This window comes from Lissotriton helveticus, chromosome 9 (genome assembly GCF_964261635.1).
Source record: "Lissotriton helveticus chromosome 9, aLisHel1.1, whole genome shotgun sequence".
In the NCBI taxonomy this organism is placed as follows: domain Eukaryota; kingdom Metazoa; phylum Chordata; class Amphibia; order Caudata; family Salamandridae; genus Lissotriton; species Lissotriton helveticus.
In genome coordinates, this window is record NC_136070.1 from 576061846 (window position 1) to 576082988 (window position 21143).

The 21143-nt window shown below is 43.9% G+C and overlaps 1 protein-coding gene across 18 annotated transcripts in view; it reads left to right on the plus strand.

Annotated features, from left to right (window-relative positions):
• The window catches only part of MARK2 (microtubule affinity regulating kinase 2), a 668807-nt gene that overhangs the window by 244888 nt on the left and 402776 nt on the right, over positions 1-21143 (plus strand). For all 18 annotated transcript variants that reach the window (XM_078660523.1, XM_078660536.1, XM_078660526.1 and 15 more), the window contains one exon: positions 21053-21106. In XM_078660523.1, the coding sequence (XP_078516649.1) occupies positions 21053-21106 (54 nt within the window). The remainder of the gene's footprint in view (positions 1-21052; positions 21107-21143) is intronic.

The following is a 21143-nucleotide window of genomic DNA, read 5'->3' on the forward strand; positions in this document are numbered from 1 at the left end:
AGTGAGCTTAAACATGAATTTTTGAGGGTTAGCATGGGGAAGCGTAACGCAGCTATTGCCCAGTTCTCTACACATGTTTTTTACGACAGATACACTAAGGAAGAAATGGGGCTTTCAGGATATTTTAAATTGGTCACTATCCGATCCCACCAATATGTATTGACAAGATTACGGATGGGGATTGTTCATTTGCTTGTCGCTTATCCTGTAATGAAGACCTATACTACTGCCCCCTGTCCGTGTGATGGGACCACAAAACAAAGTACGGAGCACTTTTTATTGTTATGCCCTCTTTATCTTCACCTCCGAAAAATATATCTGAAACCGCTTTTCAAAAAATATAATGTATCCACTATTGTATCGGCCATGGGGCTTTTATTTGGACTTGATTCACAGGACATCTGTTTTTTTACTGCTGTATTTATTTTAAAATCGATTTGTTTGAGGAAAAGCACCATTTTTGATATGTGATTAACTTAAAATTTGCTATATCCTCATGTTTTATCACTTATGTATGTATGTACTTTTATGATCATTAATCAATGATCGAATAAAGTTTTTGAATTTGAATTTGACACAACTCGTAAGAAATCCGACCCCAATTTATAAATAAGCAGATTTTAATTTAGACACCAAAACGAACGTGATCAGATCCATATAACCAGAGCTAAAGATTTATTCTGGTGAATCCAAGGACCACCTTTGTTTTTTTTTTTTTTTAAAGTATTACATGGTGAAGCCTAACCAGCATCACCACATAATTCTCCTCCTTCCTACAGTGAGGCTCTAAACTTACAGTAATTCACAACACAAATACTGGGAAAACGGTTCTCAACTTTGAATGTTACTATTTTGATATTAGAATGGATTACAGTTGGATCAATAGATCACCAAAGATCCATTCAGGCAAATGATTGCTAATCAATGCCTTCCTTCTGTTGTATCTTGATGAAGAAAATGATTTAGAAGTTAAAAAAATGTTTGCTTGTGACTATTTTATGTAAGAACCTATTCACTCCACCCATCCCAGAATGTCAGTTTAGTCTAATTTACTCAATACCTTGCACTCAATGTGCTTCCTGAGGCAACTTGGTTAAATGATGTTGTTAGATCTATTTTGTTCGGTGTATTTGTATAGGTCCTTTTGCTGGATAACTCTAACATTAGACTCCTCACCTTGTAATGCTGACCAGGAACCAGACTGGATCCGGGGGGAATAAATCACACACAAGTGCACCCATATACTAGGTGGTGCCGCGCAGTTCCATGTGGACTCCGAAGTGACAGAGCGTAGCTGCATTTAAGTCTCATCACTGGGCGCTGATTTCAGTCTTTCATTTCTCTGCCTTCCAACACAAATCGAGAGCTCTGCTCCCAACTTTGTTAGTTTCACCGATTACTTCTAAACTATATCAAACCAGTGTAAGGGACTGATGTCCCCACCCAAAACGACTATGTTTAAGAACCCACACAAGGTGCATCTTTGGTGTTTGGGCTCAGTCTGCAGTTCATAAGTCATGCACTAAGTACACCTCTACTGTCTGGAGGCAACCAAAGAAGATGTAACCTTTGCGTAAGTCTAGTTCCCATCCAAGGCATGGACGCTGCCCGAGGCTACTCTTTCATCCATTCAACTTTGTGCTTAAAGTCCTCCAGCAAGTCAAAGTCTAAGGGCAAGAACAAGAAAGTGAATTGGTATTTAATCTCATCTCACCAGTCTGATTCTAAAGAAGGTAGCGTAAGGCTACATTATGTCAGTCGCACCCTTTTGAGGTTTCTGATTCTAGTCCAGTTTCTTTAGCTGTTCTCTATGCGCCCTGAATTTCACGAATCGTTGCAAACCCCATGCAGATCAAGGAATTGTTGCAGATTTTTGGTGTGCTTCCAGTTTCCTCTGGTGTGCCTTCCTGCCACAAGTACAGCAGGATCCCACAGTCTGGTTACTGCCGGTAGCTCCACCCAGGCACCATTGTCCCCCTGGGATTTCGTACGAGGCGCATACTGAATGCTGTATTGATTTTCTTCTCCAGCTCTGAGAGCCACGCTGTTACCTGCTACACAGTGCCACCAGTGCCAAAGGATGACCCGATGCAATGCCAATGTCAGACCCCAAACTGACTGGCTTGTTCCTGACCAGTATCGCGCCATTTTGCCACCTGACTGTAACCCAGCGCCTCTGCCATGTTGTACCCACCAAAAAAGGCTCCATGATTTCTTAGATTCTGACTCCGGTCCTATACCAGAGCAGGAATCACCACAAGATGTTGATGAGTTTAATGGGAATAACTTGCTCCCATCTCCCTATACTGGGGATGTTTTGTACATTAATTTACAAAATTACAGTAGGCTTGACAACTCTCCTTACTCAGAGCTTACTTAACTCGTCACTTAGGTCACCAATTTAAGATAGTTTTTCTTTTGCAGTGGTGTTCCAAAGGGCAGCCAATGTAATAAAATGATAGATCCCCTCCTTTCAATCAGTCAGGATTTATAAAGCACGGTAAATCACCCAAAAGGGTATCCAGGTGCTTGCAGGTCCTGAAGGCTTATTCAGACAGCCAGATCTTGAGGGCCATTCTAATTCCAGAATTGCAGTGATTGTCCAGAGGTGCGTGTGGATGCTGTTCCATGTCTTTGCTGCAATGTGGGAGAAGTAGCACCCTCCATTTCTGCAGAATGAAGGGGTAAGGGCAAGTGAAAGGGGGCAGAGTGTCGTCGTCTTGATGGTTGGTGAAAGTTCAGGTGGTGGTTAATGTAGGCGGGTTCTTAATTGTGTAGAGCCTTGTGTGCGTGGGTCAGCAGCTTGAATTAATATTCCTTCTGTATGGGAAGCCAGTGAAGTTGACTGAGGTGGGGTCTGATGTGCGTTCATCAGGAAAAGCCGAGGAGGAGTCTGGCTGTGGCGTACTGTATGGTCTGAAGACCCTTTAGGAGGTGTGTGGTGATACCTGTGTAGAGGGCATTACCGTAGTCCACTTGGTTGTGGAAAGAAACAAACTGACTGCAGCGTATTGGATTGGTGCTTATATGTGCACTGCTTCGTCACTTCTAGGATGGTGTGGAGACACATGGCACCACCTACTGACCTGTAGGAGCAATGCTGTGTGAAGTTTTCCGGATCTAGTCTGGCGCCTGGGTAGTATTCTAAGGTGAGGAATTTGGGGTTAAATGGAGTAGCCAGTAGTAAGACTGTGACTGAGGGTAAATAACTTGTTCTAATATTTGTTTTGTTCTGTAGCGTTTTGGGATTATCATTGAATGAAGTCAAACTGGACTCTTGTCTATGCCAGTATTTTGTAATGTATTAAGGTGAATCATGGTATGTAGTGGCTGGTAAGGTTACCATAATATACTCATATACTTTAAGTCTTGCCAGTTGTACTTATTGCTGGGTAGATACTGTTAAGAATGTGTATTGATGTGTGTGCGCCAAAGGACTTAGCTGTTTGTTTTGTTTCACAAAGTTGTTCAGCAAGGTTTGTAAATTGGTTGGCTAGGGTTAACTTATTGTGGAAGCATATTTGCAATATATGTGCTTTTGTTGTGTTGTGTGCCGTGCATTGTTGTAGATTTTAAGTTAGTTATGCATATTTGTGAGAAGAGCTTATTTAAAATGCATTTCGATAGAACATTCCCTTTCCTTTTATGGACCTACAGCTTTTCCTGCATCTTGGTCCCTTTTTAGGTTGAGCCTAGCGCGGCGCACATGCGCTGCTCTATGGGAGGCTTCTTGTGAGCACTCCAAACTTCCCCGAAACTTCTCCTTGTGGGTTTGGCAACTCCCACACTTTGCGTGTGGCTTTCAATAATGAACGCACGCAAATGGCCGAAGGCGGGTGTATGTCCCACCTTTTCTCTAAATGTTCACTCCCATAGCGTTTTGGTGTCGGGAGCTAGCAGCGGCGCGCATTGTGGCAGCTGCATTCCTCCCTTGTTGTGGATCATGTTACTAAAGAAACACAGCGCGGTCGCTTTCACTTTGCGGCCTGCTTGTTTTAGTCATCCTGTCAAATCGCCTTCTATAAATCTGGGGGCTTCAGTGGTTCCAAATTAATCACACTGGTTGCTTGAAGTATTTTTCCCTAATCTGAGTTTAGCTCTCGTGTAGCATGTGTCATGAGAGCGTGGTACTGTTAAAAACATTGCTGCACCTCTAACGAGTCTTTCATCCCGTGGGGACTTCGGCTAATGATTTGGAACTTTTAATAAGCAGCCCTAGCTCCTTGTAACATGCAGCTGCGGGCTTCGAAGCAATTTCAGAGGCTCGGAATGGCTTTCCTGGAGCTGCGCCAGCCAGCAGACTTTGCCACCTCAAGGAAGGCCTGCGAGTAGGCCTGCTATTCCACCAGCCTGCAAGAATTGCATAGGCTCATTTTATTCCCCCGAAATGACGATGTGATCATAAATGCCCCCTTCCAGATGCCTTTCAGTGACACCTAGCAGCGCCGTTCGCGGGGCTACAGGACACGCCAGGGCAGCCTTTTTCTTGGATTTTATTGGGCAACAGCTGAAAAAAGTAACACCGCTGCCGGCGGCTGGCTGGGAGCGCTTTGTGTTTGGCACAAGGGCCTGTGATCAACAGACGCTAAACATCCGACTGCTGCTGTGCTGCAGCATTACTAATACCTGCCACTAACCATACGTTAAAAAAACATGTTCATCTCAGTGCCGTTGATTCATGAAGGGGAATTCCATGAACATGGCAGTCATATTAAATAATTTACATCTTTTAATGGCGGGCATTTGATGACGGGAAGAAATGTCATTATTTACTAGCACTTTCTTTATTTGTTCTGTACTTGTCTAGTGTCCCATTATTCTGTACTTGTCTAGTGTCCCATTATTCTGTACTTGCCAAGTGTCCCTTGGTTCTGTACTTGCCAAGTGTCCCTTTGTTCTGTACTTGCCAAGTGTCCCTTTGTTCTGTACTTGCCAAGTGTCCCTTTGCTCTGTACTTGCCAAGTGTCCCTTTGTTCTGTACTTGCCAAGTGTCCCTTTGTTCTGTACTTGCCAAGTGTCCCTTTGTTCTGTACTTGCCAAGTGTCCCTTTCTCATGTGTGCTACCTTTTACTTATAATCTTTATTATTGCTCTTCTCTGTACCCTTTCATACCAGAGTATTGTTCTGTCTAAGAATTGTAAATGACCAGGTAGATTGCCCGATTTGGCGGTATTCCATTTAACAACTTCGAAATGACGAAGAGTTAAATCCCTTCTGCCAAGATTAAAACCTACAAACTGCACATTACACCACTTTGAAAGTAGGGAGCTCTAAACTCGCCTTCAGCCCATCCTATTTCTGTGCACGCATGACCGGCTTCACAAAGAAAACGGAGAGCTGTCCGGGTTCACAATAAAACCGCAGCCTCCCCGATAGATAGTGTGGGGGTCTTGGATTGTTTATGAGGACTTTGTTTGGGGAGGGAGCGTATCACCGGCAGTTCGTTTTACCAATGCATGTTCTTAATGCACATGTTTTTTACCCAAACTTATTTCAATTTTGCTCTTCCCTTGCACCTGCTATGTCACGTAGTATCATAGTTATGGTACTCCTCTGAAGGGCCCAGTACTACCACTGCAGTAGCTCCCAGGTGATATATGCTATCCGTGGCCCATGCTCTCAGATGTATGTTGGTCAGACAACAGAGAGAGTCAAGAACAGGATCCTGCAACATATGAGCAGAATAAGATGCAGAACAGTGGGGGCACCATTGGTTGAACACTTTACCACACAAAACCACACACCAGATGACATCACATGGTGGGTCTTTGAGAAGATCTACCAGAATACCAGAGGGGGTTCTGTCACCAAATCTCTTCATTACAAAGAGTAGATGGATACATTCTCTCAACGCAGTACAGAACGGATTGAATAAAATGGAGATCTCTAGACAAATGGGACAATTGTAACAAGACAACTGAGTAATTCACCATGCCCCTGTTGTTTGTTACGCCTTGAACATCTGCGGATAGTGCAGTCCTTGTTACCCCAGGCCTTTCGGCATTCTTGGATGTTTGCCAGGTATAATGAGTAACAAGATGGTAATACCTCTACCGCCATCCAGGGTGAATTTTACCCTCCACTATGGTTCCCTGAAAAAGATTTTGAGTCACGTATTATACCTAGCAACATGAGGAAATGTTTCTACCTTCAGCTAGATGACACATTAATGTCCCATTCGTTACATCGACGATATCTGGTGCCAATGAAGGGGCTCAAAAGAAACATTGACTCAGTTCCACGAATGGCTAAACTTGAGACACCCAGACATTAAGTTCACTGGGACATCTAGTAAAACTTGTCTCACATTTTTGGATGTGGAAGTCTTCCCACAAGACCAAAAATTGACAACATTACATCGCAAAGAAACCGATAAAAACACAACTCTCCACTACACTAGCTATCATCCTCAAAATTTAAGAGCTAATCTCCCCTATAGCCAAATGCTTAGGATCAGGAGGATGACTTTGTAGCACATGCTGAAATAATGAGCAACCAATTAAGAACAAGAGGTTATCCGGGCAAATTGTTAAAACATTCGACTAAACGTGCTTGGCACACACCCAGAGAGGAATTGCTGACAAAAAAACAAAAAGATCCTACTGATAAGTTAGTATGTGTGTCAACGTATGGTCCACACACACATAAGTTCAATCCATCATTCTAAATAATTGGCACTTGATTGCTGGGTCTGAAATGCCTTTAGAAAAACCACTCTTCGCTCTTAAGAAAAACAAGAGCATAGGACAGCAGATTGTCCGGGCAGATTTGGGGGTGAGTCAGGTCAAAACTGACCTACGCACGTTATGGAAATTGAAGCCTGTAGAAGGCCACCATAAATGTGGCACTTGTGTGTCCTGTGCCAACACGGTAGAAGGAACAGAATTTCAACACAACAACATTAAATGGACACACAAAGAATTCACCAATTGCAAAAGCCGTCATTTAGTCTATGCCATAATCTGCCCTTGCCCAAAACTGTATATAGGCAAGACGACCCAACAAATAAATCAAAGGGTAGCACAGCATCGTTCAAGAATAAAGCAAAACATACTAACAGCCCCGATGGTTCAGCATTTCCAGCAAAGAGGACATAGTGAAAAGGATTTTAAATGGACTGTATTGTCCGGTATTAAGATCCCCCCACTAGGAGGGGACGTGGACAGTTTATTAATGCAAAGGGAAGCATATCTGATACTAAAGTTCAACTGCGTGATCGATGGGATGAACGAACTTTCCGAATTCCAAAGAAATATTTACTGACTCCTCTGAGAGCAACACGGCACGTATTGAAATGCACTCAGGCGCATGCAAATCATACATGAATAATAACTACACATACCCCCAAAATATAGCGATCGCCCCCCCTCAACTCACCAAAAACCACAAGTCCCACAAACACTTGCGATAGGAATCACATGACCATGGAGGCGTGGTGTTCATTTACATACAGCACCGCCACAGCCGAACGCTTACTAGCAGGAGCGTTGAACCGAGCATAATATCGAAAGAAGTAAGGTGAGCAATTGACCAAAATGCAGTGCTACAAGTACAGCTTAGCCTTAAACGCACAGGATTAATGAAGCCTTCTAACCTTTTTTAGTTAAACAACATTGAAGGCGGGGAATCAATTTCCAAAATGAAGACTCTGCTTTAGGCAGCAACACAACTGCGGCAGATACAAGTAAGAACCCGTTCCCTTGTAACCTTGCCGAAATGATCGCGTAGTAAGATTGCACTGTCACCCAAACAGGTTCCGTTTAGAACTGATACAAGGTATTTTGTTATTCTTTAAAAAAAAACAGAGGGGTGAATTCGCTAGACTGTTGCAACGTGGGATTCGCCAACAGCACGAGCCCACCGTATTCACCACTTACAAGTAAGTCCTGAGAAGGCATGTCATGTTCCAAGAAATGCCCCTGTAAAAGCTTCACAGATACAAATTGATTCCCTCTTTTCACACCGTCACAGGTTGTGAAACGAAAACAATCCCAGAGTTCTAACGTTAAAAGCGGCGCTGGACTAAGAAGGTAAATTACAGGCGCACAAAAAACTAGAGTTCTGCAACCCCCATTGAATAAGGAGAAGGCACTAATAATGTAACTTTTAACCTGTTAGGTACCCAGGCTCGCCCTGAGGAAAAACCCGAATGATTGGACCGGGTTTGGAAACGCGTCGGCTTTCCTGAGTGCATCAATCGTTCCGTCACCAAGGGTAGAAAACAAAAACAGGGTGTCCGAGTCGGACACATCAGTTGAAAATTGCCCCATGGTGACAATCAGTCCTCAAAAAAGACATTTAGAAATAATACAGACAGGACTGAAGTTTAATTGATTCTGGTGTACCTCTGAGAAATGTTTTTATGATCTAACTATGAAATTGTGCATTTATATGGTGTATATGTTTTTGCATAATATGATTTAATGTCGAAAATGTTTATTTAAGTTTCGATCGTGTTTGAACCTCATGTAAGGAATGAAGTAATAACTTATATGATTTCAATGTAGTGAAATAACACATGAGCTTTGTAAGTAAATACAGGTTCCTACTTTGCTGATAATTAAAATACAGCATAAAACTGAGACCAGGCAATTGTGTATGTTATTAGTACAATAATGTCCCAGGCACATGGTCAACTTAGAACGGATACATGGTATTAATCACTGAATGTACACACCACGTCCTGGTAACAGTAATTTCATATTGAAAATGTTGCATACACACGCAGTGTTAACTAGGAAATTTAGCACAGTCCCATAACACATACATATCTGTGACTGACTACTGTCTGGTATGTTCCTAAAATATGTTTCAAAATGGCTTTGAAACAAATCAGCCTAATGGGCTCTGTAAACCACGATAATGTTAGTGCGGGCATAACTTTAGAGGTGGTTAAACATGATCACCATTCATATGGCCGATTCAGTATACACCTTGAAGTGTACAAACAACGTGAGAATATCTCGATGCGGTGATCCAGCCATGTCCTAGCCTCACAGCAGGCGTATAACAGGCACACATCTTAAACTGTAAAAATGAATTGCCTTAACGGTCTATGTAAACGCTGATACTGTTTGTGCAGACATTACTTTGTAAGTGACCAAATATGATCACCAGTCGCACGGCCGACTGAGCATATAGTTTGCATTAATTATGAACTGTACAAACCACGTGATAATGTTTGTGTGCTCAGCTAACTGTGACACTATTTCTAAAGTGGCCAGATATGATCCTTTTGGGTTCATGGTCGTTCAAGCATAACATTTGTGTAATTTGAATCGCCAAAACATGCTGCATGCATGCTACATAACATGAGAATGTCGCGACATACGCATGAAGTAATTCCTCATTGACCATATATAAATTAATAATGTTAAAGCTCACGGCTAATACAATGTACGCATAAATATCTTAAATGCTTTTCAAACGGAAGGTTTAATGCGCAACCTTTACATGTTTATTTCACTGTGTATACTTTGTTAATACGTTTTTAGGTTTCGCCTGGCGAAAAGCTGCGCAAGCAGCGGTTTGCGCAGGCGAAATCTTTTGTTTACCAGTATGAATGTTCGTTCCGCCTCTGTTTCCCATTGGCTTGCTCCATAAATGGACGCTAGCCATTGGGAAACAGAGGCGTCCGTCATTCTGCGAGGTGACTCGTGGGCGTTCCGCCGATTCTTTCCCTCTCCGCAATGTCATGAAGACGTGGCCACTGTGGGCGTGTACTTTTTTTATTTTTCCCCCCGATGTTTGTGTTCATTGTTCGTCTTGTTCCCTGTCCCGCTGGCTGTTGCCTGCCCGCCCCCTCACGCTGTCCGTGTGCTTGCCCCCCCCACGCTGTCCGTGTGCCTGCCCGCCCCCCTCCCGCTGTCCGTGTGCCCTCCCGCTGTCCGTGTGCTTGCCTGCCCCCTCCCGCTGTCCGTGTGCCTGCCCGCCCCCTCCCGCTGTCCGTGTGCTTGCCCGCCCCCCTCCCGCTGTCCGTGTGCTTGCCCGCCCCCTCCAGCTGTCCGTGTGCTTGCCCGCCCCCCTCCAGCTGTCCGTGTGCTTGCCCGCCCCCTCCCGCTGTCCATGTGCCTGCCCGCCCCCCTCCCGCTGTCCGTGTGCCTGCCCGCCCCCCTCCCGCTGTCCGTGTGCCTGCCCGCCCCCCTCCCGCTGTCCGTGTGCCTGCCCGCCCCCCATCCGCTGTCCGTGTGCCTGCTCTTGAGGTAAGCGAGGGCCCGGGGGTTTCCGTTCTCTTTCCCTCACTCTACCGGGGCGTGGGGGAGCACTTAATGGATTAAATAGCAACATTAAAGAGCCCGAAAAAAGGAACCCGGAGGAAAGAAAGCGAAAGCGACCGAAAAGTATAAGGTGAGCGCTAGCTTTTCTTTATTTGCGTCAAACTCCTCAGAACATTGGGCTTTCGAGGGGGTTAAGGTAAATCTTATGGGCTTTAAGTAACGACGACCCCCTCCAACCAGTCCCCACCCGTTCCTTCCTTGGTTAGAATACCGCCAAGGCAGCGCGCAGCCGAGTGCAGCCTCCGTTCACTTCTGGTGGGAGCAAAGGTATCCAGGCGTCCTGCGCCCCTGCTGTTTTCCACCGCCCGAAAACTTAAGGGTTCAGTGGGGCACAGCAACTCGGAAGGCCTCGCCCACTCGGAGATAAGCCTTAAACAGCCCTAAGGTGCAGATAGTATTGTACTTCCCATTTTGTTGAAAGGCGTAGCTTCCTGAGTGGGGGGGGGGGGGCAAGGGGGGTGGCGTCCTACAGCCCCCTCCCTAATAAATATATGTTTTAGTAATTAGTTTGGCACAGCCAGGTGCTTTTAGTAGGTATCGTGGGCAGGGTGTCCGATTTCACAAGGAATGTTTACATCCCCACAGACGGGAACGCACCCCTAGCCGCTGCGACCCTCTCCGTGTTTTCAAAGTCCTCAGCCGCGTTGATTATTTTACCATATATTGTGTTTTATTCTCTCCTGGTACCCGCACCCATCAGTACTGCTCTCCCTTTCTAGTGCCCCTAAAGCCCCTCTCATGTGCCCTGCTTGTCTGTAATGTACTTTCACATTCCATGCCAGAGAGATAGTTGGGAATTCCGAAGCTCTGTCCCCAAACTTAGTGACTATACAACTCGCCTAGTTTTGTTTGGTGGTTAGGAAGGCGAGGGAGATGGTAGGTAAGCGAGGGCAATCGTGTATTTAATTGTGCCGTGTACATGACAGCCTCTAGGCGCGGGAAAGTGTCCGCCCAAGATTGGGAAGAGATGGCGTGGAGGCTGGAAGTGTTTGAAGATGGCTTTGAAGGTTGGGAGAAAAGGGTGATACGTTTTAAGACTCAGTGGGACGAATGTTGAAAGAGCCGGTATAAGGAGCAGAAAAGGGGCAATAACGTAGGCTGCTAGAAGTTGTGGTTTATTATTCCAAGGGGTGTTAATGGTATGTGAATGACCAGAGGTAGTATGGGGGTGGGTGAGTTGGTGTGAGGGGTAGACCAGGTGAAACGACGATTAGTGGTTGTGTTAGGCATTTAGAAGTTATTATTATTTTATATGTAAGTGTATTTATATTGACATTGCAAAGGAAACACTGAGCGGAATACCAATGTGCGACTGAAGCAAGCCACGCATATTCCAACATTCCTCCGCTTGATAATACAGCTGGTGCCATTGCCACGTGTTTATTATAGGCCATTTTTTCCATCATCATAAAGCAAGTACCCTAACGCAACCGTGATGCACTCAACTTTGCCCCTATCCCTAAATCATTGTTACTTGGGAGTGATGATACACATAATAGATTTGATGAGGGTTAGTAGAGGTAGAACGAGGCTAGCTGGCTCAGACGCAGACCTATGGGAGCGTTGATGTGTGAGGGTAACAGAGGTGGCAGGATTCCTAGTCGCTGCGACACGGGGTGATAGGAGCGGCGTATGACAGAAGTGAGGGAACTTGGAGGGCACAGCAGTGGGTTTAAAGGACAGGTGGGAGGGGGGGCTACTCGACGTGAGCTTTAAAAGAAGGGGGGGAGGGATTGGAGATGCCGTGTGGTGATAGGTGCTTCGGTGTGCGTGTTGAGGGGGTGTGAGGGTCCGAAAGTGGTGAACGCGAGAAAGGATGTCACAAGCAATGGAGAAGTTTATAAGGTGGGTGAGGGCTTGGCCGTCCGGCAAGCTAGGCACTGGAAGCGCTTGCTGCTGAGGTGTGTGAGTAGTCTTATCCTATCAGAAATCGGAACAGGGAAATAAGGTGTAGCTCACACTCTGTTCCGGCTTCTGATTCGGTGAAAGCTTGTTTGTTGTCCAGAACCGTGGGACTGACCTACCTGTCAGATTACGGAGCAGGTACGTTTTGTTTCTCAGCCTCCAAATGTTGTGCATTTGTCTCTGGCAGGACTGGAGTGCATGTCTATGCCTGTGTGAATGTCTATCTGTGTGTGTGTGTTCATGCATATATGCTTGTATGAGTGAGTGCGTGCTAAAAGGTGTGCGTGCGCAATTTGGAAGAGCCTGTTCGGTGTGTTGGCAAGGTTGGGAGCTGGAGTCAGAGTTGATGGAACTGTTAATACACTGTGTGATTTTTATGCAGTTAGCTAAGTGAGGAAAGCAAACTTGCTGCTGCAGAAGAATTACTATTTATAGCAGATTTCTGACTGCTACTTAAGAGTATTGGTTCGCTTGGAGAGAGGCCTGCCTTCTTTCTTGTACCTGTACCACAGTAAACGTATATCAAATGAAAATAGAGACTTTGGCCAATACACCACTAAATAATTATGTTTACGAGGAAAGGGGAAAAACCTAGGAGTTTTGACATGTGGAAATAGTGGAGGAAAGGGAATATTGAAATTTGCAATCTGTGGAGAGGCCCAGTTAAGGAAGGGGTGGGGTTCCTTCGTTTCTGCTTACATCATGGTGTGTGTGTATGCAGAAACGGATGGATGTGTGTGTGTAAGTGCGTGCGTGCCATTTACTTACAGGAAATACACGGAGATCATAAGTGCCCAGAAGCTCCGCCTCGAGATGCCAAACCACCCCTTGGCTTTCATTCACAGCGTGAGTCCGAGGGAGCAGCCATGTCTGCGCCGGGTTTACCAGCGTGCCGCTGTATGTGTTTGTGCATGGCTGTCTGTGCCTGTCTTTGGAGCAAGCCTCGACCCTTGACCTCCATACAAAGCTTCAGCAGAGGAGCCTCATGCTCTAGGATGGATCTTGCAGGAGGCAGGGTGGGGCAGGAGCCAACACTGAAGTGGAGTGGAGGCAACAGGTAGGGCGGAAGACGTGGGTGGAAAACGCTTAATAGTGGGCAGTGGTGTCTAGTGTCCATGTAATAGCTCGTCCGTAGGGTACAATAGGTCTCACATTTGCGAGAGATTAAGCTAATGGCAATGTAAATGACAATGCCATTTATTTATTTGTTTTCAAAACCAACACATAAATACAAATTTTGTCATTTACAATGCCAATAGCTCTAACTATTCCAAAGGCGAAACCATTGCATTTAAATGCTTGTTAAATATTCAGGTTACCCACCTTCCCCCACCATAATTGTTATCCCAAGATGCACGATCACCACCCTTTAATACGAATTGTCAGAACAAAGGCGCAAATGGTGATCGGCCCGATAACTTCAATCTACGTGAAGGTGGTTGCCTAGCAACCAGACAGCGCGTCCTTTCCAGCGAAACGTCCTCACGCCTCCGAAACCGGCTTATACAAGTCTGATTAGGCAGCCGCTGATACTACCTCAGCGAGCGCGGACGGAGCAAGAAACAAATCCCAGCTCCTGATCGATACTTGGATTTAATACAAGTTCCTAAAGGTGAGCCGTCGGAGCGGGTCAGTCCATTCAACCCGCCATTAACCGCTCCACACAGCCGGATAGCTGTAATTAATCGGCACTTTCCATTCCAGAGCACCTCTGGGCCTTGAATTGCCCGAAACTGTTACATGCGAGTGCATTGCATCTTTGATGAGCATCCTCGCAAATGAATTGCTCGCACCAATCGAGCAACTTCCATGATTTAAAGGTGAGTTGGCACCCCACCCTGATCAACTCCTTGACAACATGAGCGGTCCAAACGGGTTAGTAATCGCTACGCTCTTTCTTTTCATTAGATATAACACACAAGGGAGTCAATACTCCGTACCAGCTACAGACCAACCAGTGGCTCTGCCTTAACCCCATCTGGGTGCGCCTAACTGGGCACCCGTCGAGGTGAGTTACCACCGCCTTCAGTGCTAAATATATTGTTTCTGACAATGTTTGCCAATGTAAATCCGAACCTGAACTTAGCTTGTTTTATTCAACAGGCTGTCGGCCCCCCCACACCCTTCCCAGTCCTAATGATGACCCGCTCTGACCCTTTAAGAGGGCTTACCCAGGGTTGAAACGTCGACACTCCAATACTTGGACCAGCACCAAGGACTCTGTGAGAAGACCAGCGGATGTGGTCCTCAGAAGTTCCTGAAAACCTTATACTACTGGCCAATTTTCCCCTCCCTGTCCCCCCTTCTAAACACCACTGTATATTTTGACACCTTCACAAATATCACTGAGCACTGAATGTCACCTTTTCTTCACATTTGATGCGCCATTGTGTATTTTGTACAGCCTTTTTATATTTGAAATCAGGGTAATTAAAAATGAAAAGAATTTATAAAAGTATGTTTTACCCCAGATTGTTTGGATTTACATTCTTTTCTCCTAGATGAATTTACTTCAAAATGTATATATTCTTTCTTCTTTGATGAAAACGCTTTGAAATGTATATATTGTCTAGGATTCAGTACAACGTAAAGAAATAGTACACACCCCACAGAACAATTTGTATACTTTATACAGTACTACCACAGCAGTCCATACAGAATGCCATAGGGCACTTGGATGCCTCTCGACTTACTTCTAGGCGCTTCTCTGCGGAACACACACTTTTCTTTCTACGTACATTTCATAGTTACTTGTTTTGCATCCTGAGTCCTCTGATGTTGGCAGTTTTATAATTGGAGCAGAGGGAGGCAAAAAGCATACTTCTTGGTGCTCTTTCGAGGTATGTGGCGCTATATTATTTAAGGCTCGCAGTGTGGGGGCGTGCCAGTCGGGAATAATGCACGGCATTGCTAAACACTTATAAGGTCCCAAAGGCGAGACCTATTGACTCTGCCAATGCTTGTTATAGTTCTGGTGTTCTCTCTGACCATAGGCAGTGGTCTGTTGCTGTATTACGCTGTTTATTATTTTATAGCGGTGAGTTATTAGATTTTGCCTATCAAGGTTGAAGTTGGCTAAACTATTTTTTTTTTTTAGGTAGAATATATTGAATAGTTGCCACCTATATCCTGTTTGGATCATTGACTGTGAATATATGGGACAAATAACATTGCTGTTTCTTTCGTTATGCAGACATGCATTGTTGTCGAATGCTTTGATTTGGGTGGCTATTTTTTTGCAACTAGTTTGCTTATTTTGTCACCTTGATGATTTCTTATTTGTATGTGGTTAGAGTAAGTTTACTTGAAGACTGAGGGGTTGTTTGAGTGTAGATGATACAGCAGGAAAATTTAAATGGATGGGCTGCAACCATGATAAACGTTTAGTCAACTTTATTGCTTAGTCATGTTGTGCGTGTACCAGCTTGATCTGGATGTGCCGTAGAAGTGGCAAACACTTTGTCAACTGTCGCTTGGAACTGTTCCATCTACATAATGGGGCTAGTGGTTACCAGGCTTGTGTGGTGATGTGTTTACTGAGTAAGAATATAATTGATATGGATGTGCTGCCCATGTGCAACGCCCAAATAACTGTAAAGCTTAGAGCTGTTCTTGCACATCATTGGGCCAGGTGTTGTTTACAGTGAGCACTGTTGGTGTGATACACGTGTGTTCTATACATGAAGATAAGCTAAATGTAGTATTTTTCAGTGCTGGAAGAGCACTGATTGAAGCAATGCAAACTTTTCCTTCCCAAAAAGTATAGATTCCGCATCTGCCATTTGATTCGATTCAAGGCCATAAGAAAAATTAAACAAGTAAACATTGTGACCTTAGTTGCTCTCCTATTGACTGTGAAGCATTCTAGGTAGGGAAATACGACATGCCGGACCAACCTCCTGGGCAGGGTTGCTCACGCACCTGTGCTTGAGCAATGCAAGCTGCCCTGTAGAGCAAGGTGTCTCTGGTCTTTAGTATGGCTTCGGAGAGAATGTACAAAAAGTTGCATGTACCAAGAGAGTTAAGGTTCAGCATGGGCAGCCACGAGTCGCATGCGAGTGCCTCCGTGCTTGGCTGCCTAGATGATGAATTGCTACCAACCTGCCTAGAGGCTGTCTTTTACTGGACTGTGCTACTGCCCAAGACCGCTCGCATTTAACCCTAGTAGCTCTGTAATGGAGAATCATCCCCTTGCGTTAAGCTAACCAAAAAGACACTAGTCTATTTACCCACATCTCAAGTCAAAACTCCAAGGACTGCTTACAATACCACCAAGTTGGGGAGTGTTTGATTTGGATGTGCTGTTGAAGGGCAATGCTTAGCCTGTTGTGTGGTTTGGAGCACTGTTGCACACATAATTGTGTCAAGAGTTAAGTGTTATATGTACTTTTATGTAGGATGAAACATGCTTGAATCCTCCCCGCCGTCGAGGTGGGAGTCTCATGGTAAATAAAATGTTATATATATATATTCCCTCATTAACAGTTCAATAGAGATAAAACCAGCCAACAAAGGAGGGAACATAGTTATTATGGATAAAGAAGATTATGTCATGGAAGCGTTGCGTCAACTGAATGACAATAACTATGAGAAGCTCAAGAAAAATCCCATCAATGACTTAATCATGGATCTAAATATGAAACTAAAAAACTGTCAGGATAAGGCCAGGAAGTGCAATTTTTGAGTAATAACGATCCAATCATACGGACCATCTACTTCCTTACGAAGGTACACAAAATGCTAATAAAACCTCCAGGGAGACCCATTATCACCAGCTGTGGGGGCACTCTATGAAAACATCTCTACTTACGTGGATTACTTGTTACCCCATTAGTACCTACACAAACATCGTACTTAAGGACAATGGGGATTTCCTAAGAATACTTATGAACACAGGATGGAGTAAGGACTATCTGCTGGTAACCATCGACGCAGTGTCTCTTTATACGTCCCTCAACCATGACATAGGGTTAAAAGCGATTAAATATTTTCTAAAACAAAAGCCCATAGAATGACTCCAACATTGTCAGATGGTTACAGAAATGATAGAACTATGCTTAAACAATATATTCCTAATTAACAAGAACTTTTACTCCCAATGCTGTGGTCTTGCCATGGGCGTTTCTTTCTCTCCAAGCTACGCCAATCTAGTTATGGGTTGGTGGGAAAAGACCATAGCTTGGAGAGAGGAAAATGACAATCACGTAGCCAAGGTGGTACTTTGGCTACGTTTTATAGATGACCTCTTTCTACTCTGGAATGGGACTGAGAAGGAGTTCTGACCAACTATGATGTTGGTCTGAAATTCACTTATACCATCAGTGCGCATGAAAATGTATTTCTGGATACAAAACTATATGTGAAAGAAGATCAAATGGAAATTGTGCATAGGAAGAGCACTGCAATGAATAGCGTGTTACATGGAAAAAGTTTCCATCCAGAAACATTCAAGAGAAATATACCTTAGCGTGAATTCATCCGAATGAAAAGAATTTGTTCAACTACCAAAGAGATGAATCAGAAATTCAAGCAGACCGAAAAACTGTTCCTGCAAAGAGGTTATCAGTGCAATGATGTGAAACGCGGAGAGTTGAAAGCAAGATGCTTGACTAGAGCTGAAGTGTTGATAAACAAAAAAGACACAAACAGGGAGAGACAACCAAAAGAACCAATAAGAATGGTGTTAACATACAGCAAAGAGTGTTTAAATCTGTAAAACCCTAAAAAATTTGAACATCTTAATTAAAGATCCAGATATTGGAAGTTAACTGGGCAATCATCCACAAATAACCTATAGAAAGGCGTCATCGTTATCTGACAAATTAGTCAGAAGCCACTTTGAAACCAAACAACCGAGCACATGTGGCTACATGCATGCAAAAAGGATTCAAGAAATGCAGTCAATGCAAAGCCTTCAAAATTGGGAAAACTATGAAGACAATCAAGAACCCACAAGCCAAAATATTTAACATCAAAGATACTATAACATGCAAAACTACTCGTGTGGTGTATTTGCTGGAATGCCATTGTGGCAAACGCTACATTGGAAGTACGATCTGTCCATTGAACAAACGTATCCTTGAACACATACGGGCTATCCAAAACAAGGATTTGACATATGCCATAGCCAAACATATGATAACACATGAGAAAAAGACATGGCAGGACATGACCTACAGTGGCTTAGCAACTATACCTACCAATGAAAGAGGAGGAAATAGAATCTTAAAGCTCAGACGTCTGGAATCAAGGTTGATTATCAGATTTAAGACCAAAATCCTGATAGGGTTGAAATGGAACGAAGAACTGCACATACACCTGTAAATACACATTCTGTTAATCAGAAAAAGCAAGAATAAGGATGAAATGAACATAAATATATCAATGGAAAGAGCAAAGAGAAGTAATTGAGATAGGAACAGGAGAAACAAGATGATATAAAACTGCGAACAAGCATAATGACAATTGACCATCAAAACATATGTGGGTATACTAGCTCATAAGGGCACTGAGCCCCGTGATGAGACCGGAAGTGTTGCAAGCACAAGGCAAATCGTACCAGAGGCCAATTCATGTTCAAACAGTGGACACTGAGCCAAGAATTGAACAGCTTGCGCAGTCACTAAGACTTAATGGCCTAAATACAGGATAGTCCTGTAAGCGCACAAACCCCTGGTGATGTATTAGACATTATAAAATACGTAACATGTGAAAAGGATGGACCAATTGTTATAATGAAACCATATCAATTGTTTGTCAAATAGAACACAGTGAAATTTTGTTGCATGCATATGTATGCAAATTGTGAATGAAAAGACCTTTCCCAAAATGCATCATAATGTGCTGAATGGGTTTGTGGTACAAATAGGTGAAACGGTAAAGGGACTAAGCACTAAGCACCGTGATCAAGACCTGCTGGTCGATACGCGTCGGTGATGAAGGAGCCTGAATAAATCTTTATTGATCTCTAACAATCTGGGAGAGTGCGGCGTATATTTTCTTGGTGGAGGATATATATATATAGCCTGAGACACTGGTGAAATTACGCTGAACCTACTACAGGAAAAAAGAGGCACCTCCAAAGGGGACTACATTTCCCACAAACACTTCTGTGCTAATGAATTGTGCCACACCCACTGTGGGAGTTACTGTGAATAAAATGGCAAGTTGTAAAGGAGGTGCGTGATCAGCGTTCTTTTTGCTGCTAGCCCATGATGAAGAGGCGTACTTAGCCTCGAAACGCGTCGGCAGAGGCAGATCCATATATTTTGGGGAACAAAGGACGAGCTGCAGCGAGGCTGGAAATGACAAGTGCCGTGGTGTGCCCTCTCGCTGCTCTTGAGCGATTTGTATTGCAAAAATATATATATATATATATATATATATATATATATATATATATATATATATATATATATATATATATATATATTCCTTCAATCCTCCTCCAATGCATATAAAGTAGGCACCGACACCATGAGATAAGTATCAAAGATTATTCTTTATTCCATATCGTAGACGCGTTTCGACGGACCCAGCCGCCTTGGTCCCTACATATATCCACACACAGGTTGCCCCATTGAAGGTGCTACATACGAAAGGGTAACGCACAGGCAGCCGCTGGCAAAAGGAATCGCAGGATGCCGCTCGCTCTCCTGATGCAGCCATACACGTCTCGAGCATAACCTTGCTCTTGTTCACTGGCACTGCAAACACAAAGGAGGCGGGCTGTTAGGAAACATATTTATTGACGATAGGTCACGCCCCTGCGGGCTGAGGCATTATGGTTGTGATAGTCCTTGTTCAAGCCAAATGACCTTGCAGATCCTTTATAAAAGCCAAGTTGACACCGCTTCCTCCGTGCTTGTGAAAAGTTGATGTTTGTTATCTGATAGCATCACTCGCACCTCTGTAGAAAGCCGGAAATATCAACCAGCGGCTCAGGCCCCCTTCGTTCTCAGGAGTGCTTGTAATCACCAGCACTCGGGAGCCGCTAAACAAAGCAGCAGAGCACCTTCGCGACCGGACTAGCCGCCTTTGAATCCACACACAGGTTGCCCCATTGAAGGTGCTACATACGAAGGGGTAACGCACAGGCAGCCGCTGGCAGCAGGAATCACAGGATGCCGCTCGCTCTCCTGATGCAGCCATACGCGCTTCGAGCATAACCTTGCTCTTGTTCACTGGCACTGCAAACACAAAGGAGGCGGGCTGTTAGGAAACATATTTATATATTTATTAACGATCCACTTGGCTTTTTAGCTGCTATCTATTCTGATTCAGGCATTTGATTCTATGAAAGATCAAATACTGGATAAGAATAAGAGTTATTTACCTGTAACTCCAGTTATCCAGGATTAGCATCCTTCATAGATTGACATGTGACCCACCCTCCTCCCTGGAGAGGCTTCCCTTATTGCTGTTATATTACTCTTGTCACTTGTCCTGGGGTGGGGATGATTCACACATGGGAATCTATGACAGATACTAATACTGGATAATTTAAATTACAGGTAAGTAACTAGTTTTCTTATTGGACTGAGGCGTTCTGTTGCATTGCACTGCTGGTTTTAACTCACTTTGTTTTTTGTTTGAAGTGATATCTTGCGCTGATCTGATCAGAATAAGGTGCAATTCACGAAAACAAGTGTGTATTGTTTCATATATTGTCTGTATTTTGGTTTTATTATACAATTGACTGTTAATATTGAGTGGTAGTTTTGGGGTGTTCCTTCTGGGATAAAAACAAAAAAAATAGACAGTGTGTGCACATCTGTATTATCTGTTCATGTTATACCCAATTCCTTTATGATCTTCCTTGCCGGATTACTGGATGAAAATTAATCTGGTTTCTGTTTATTTTCTCAAAGGTTGCTGTGAAAATTATCGACAAAACCCAACTTAACTCCTCCAGTCTTCAAAAGGTAAGCTCTAGTTTTAACCTGTATTTAATGGTTTATG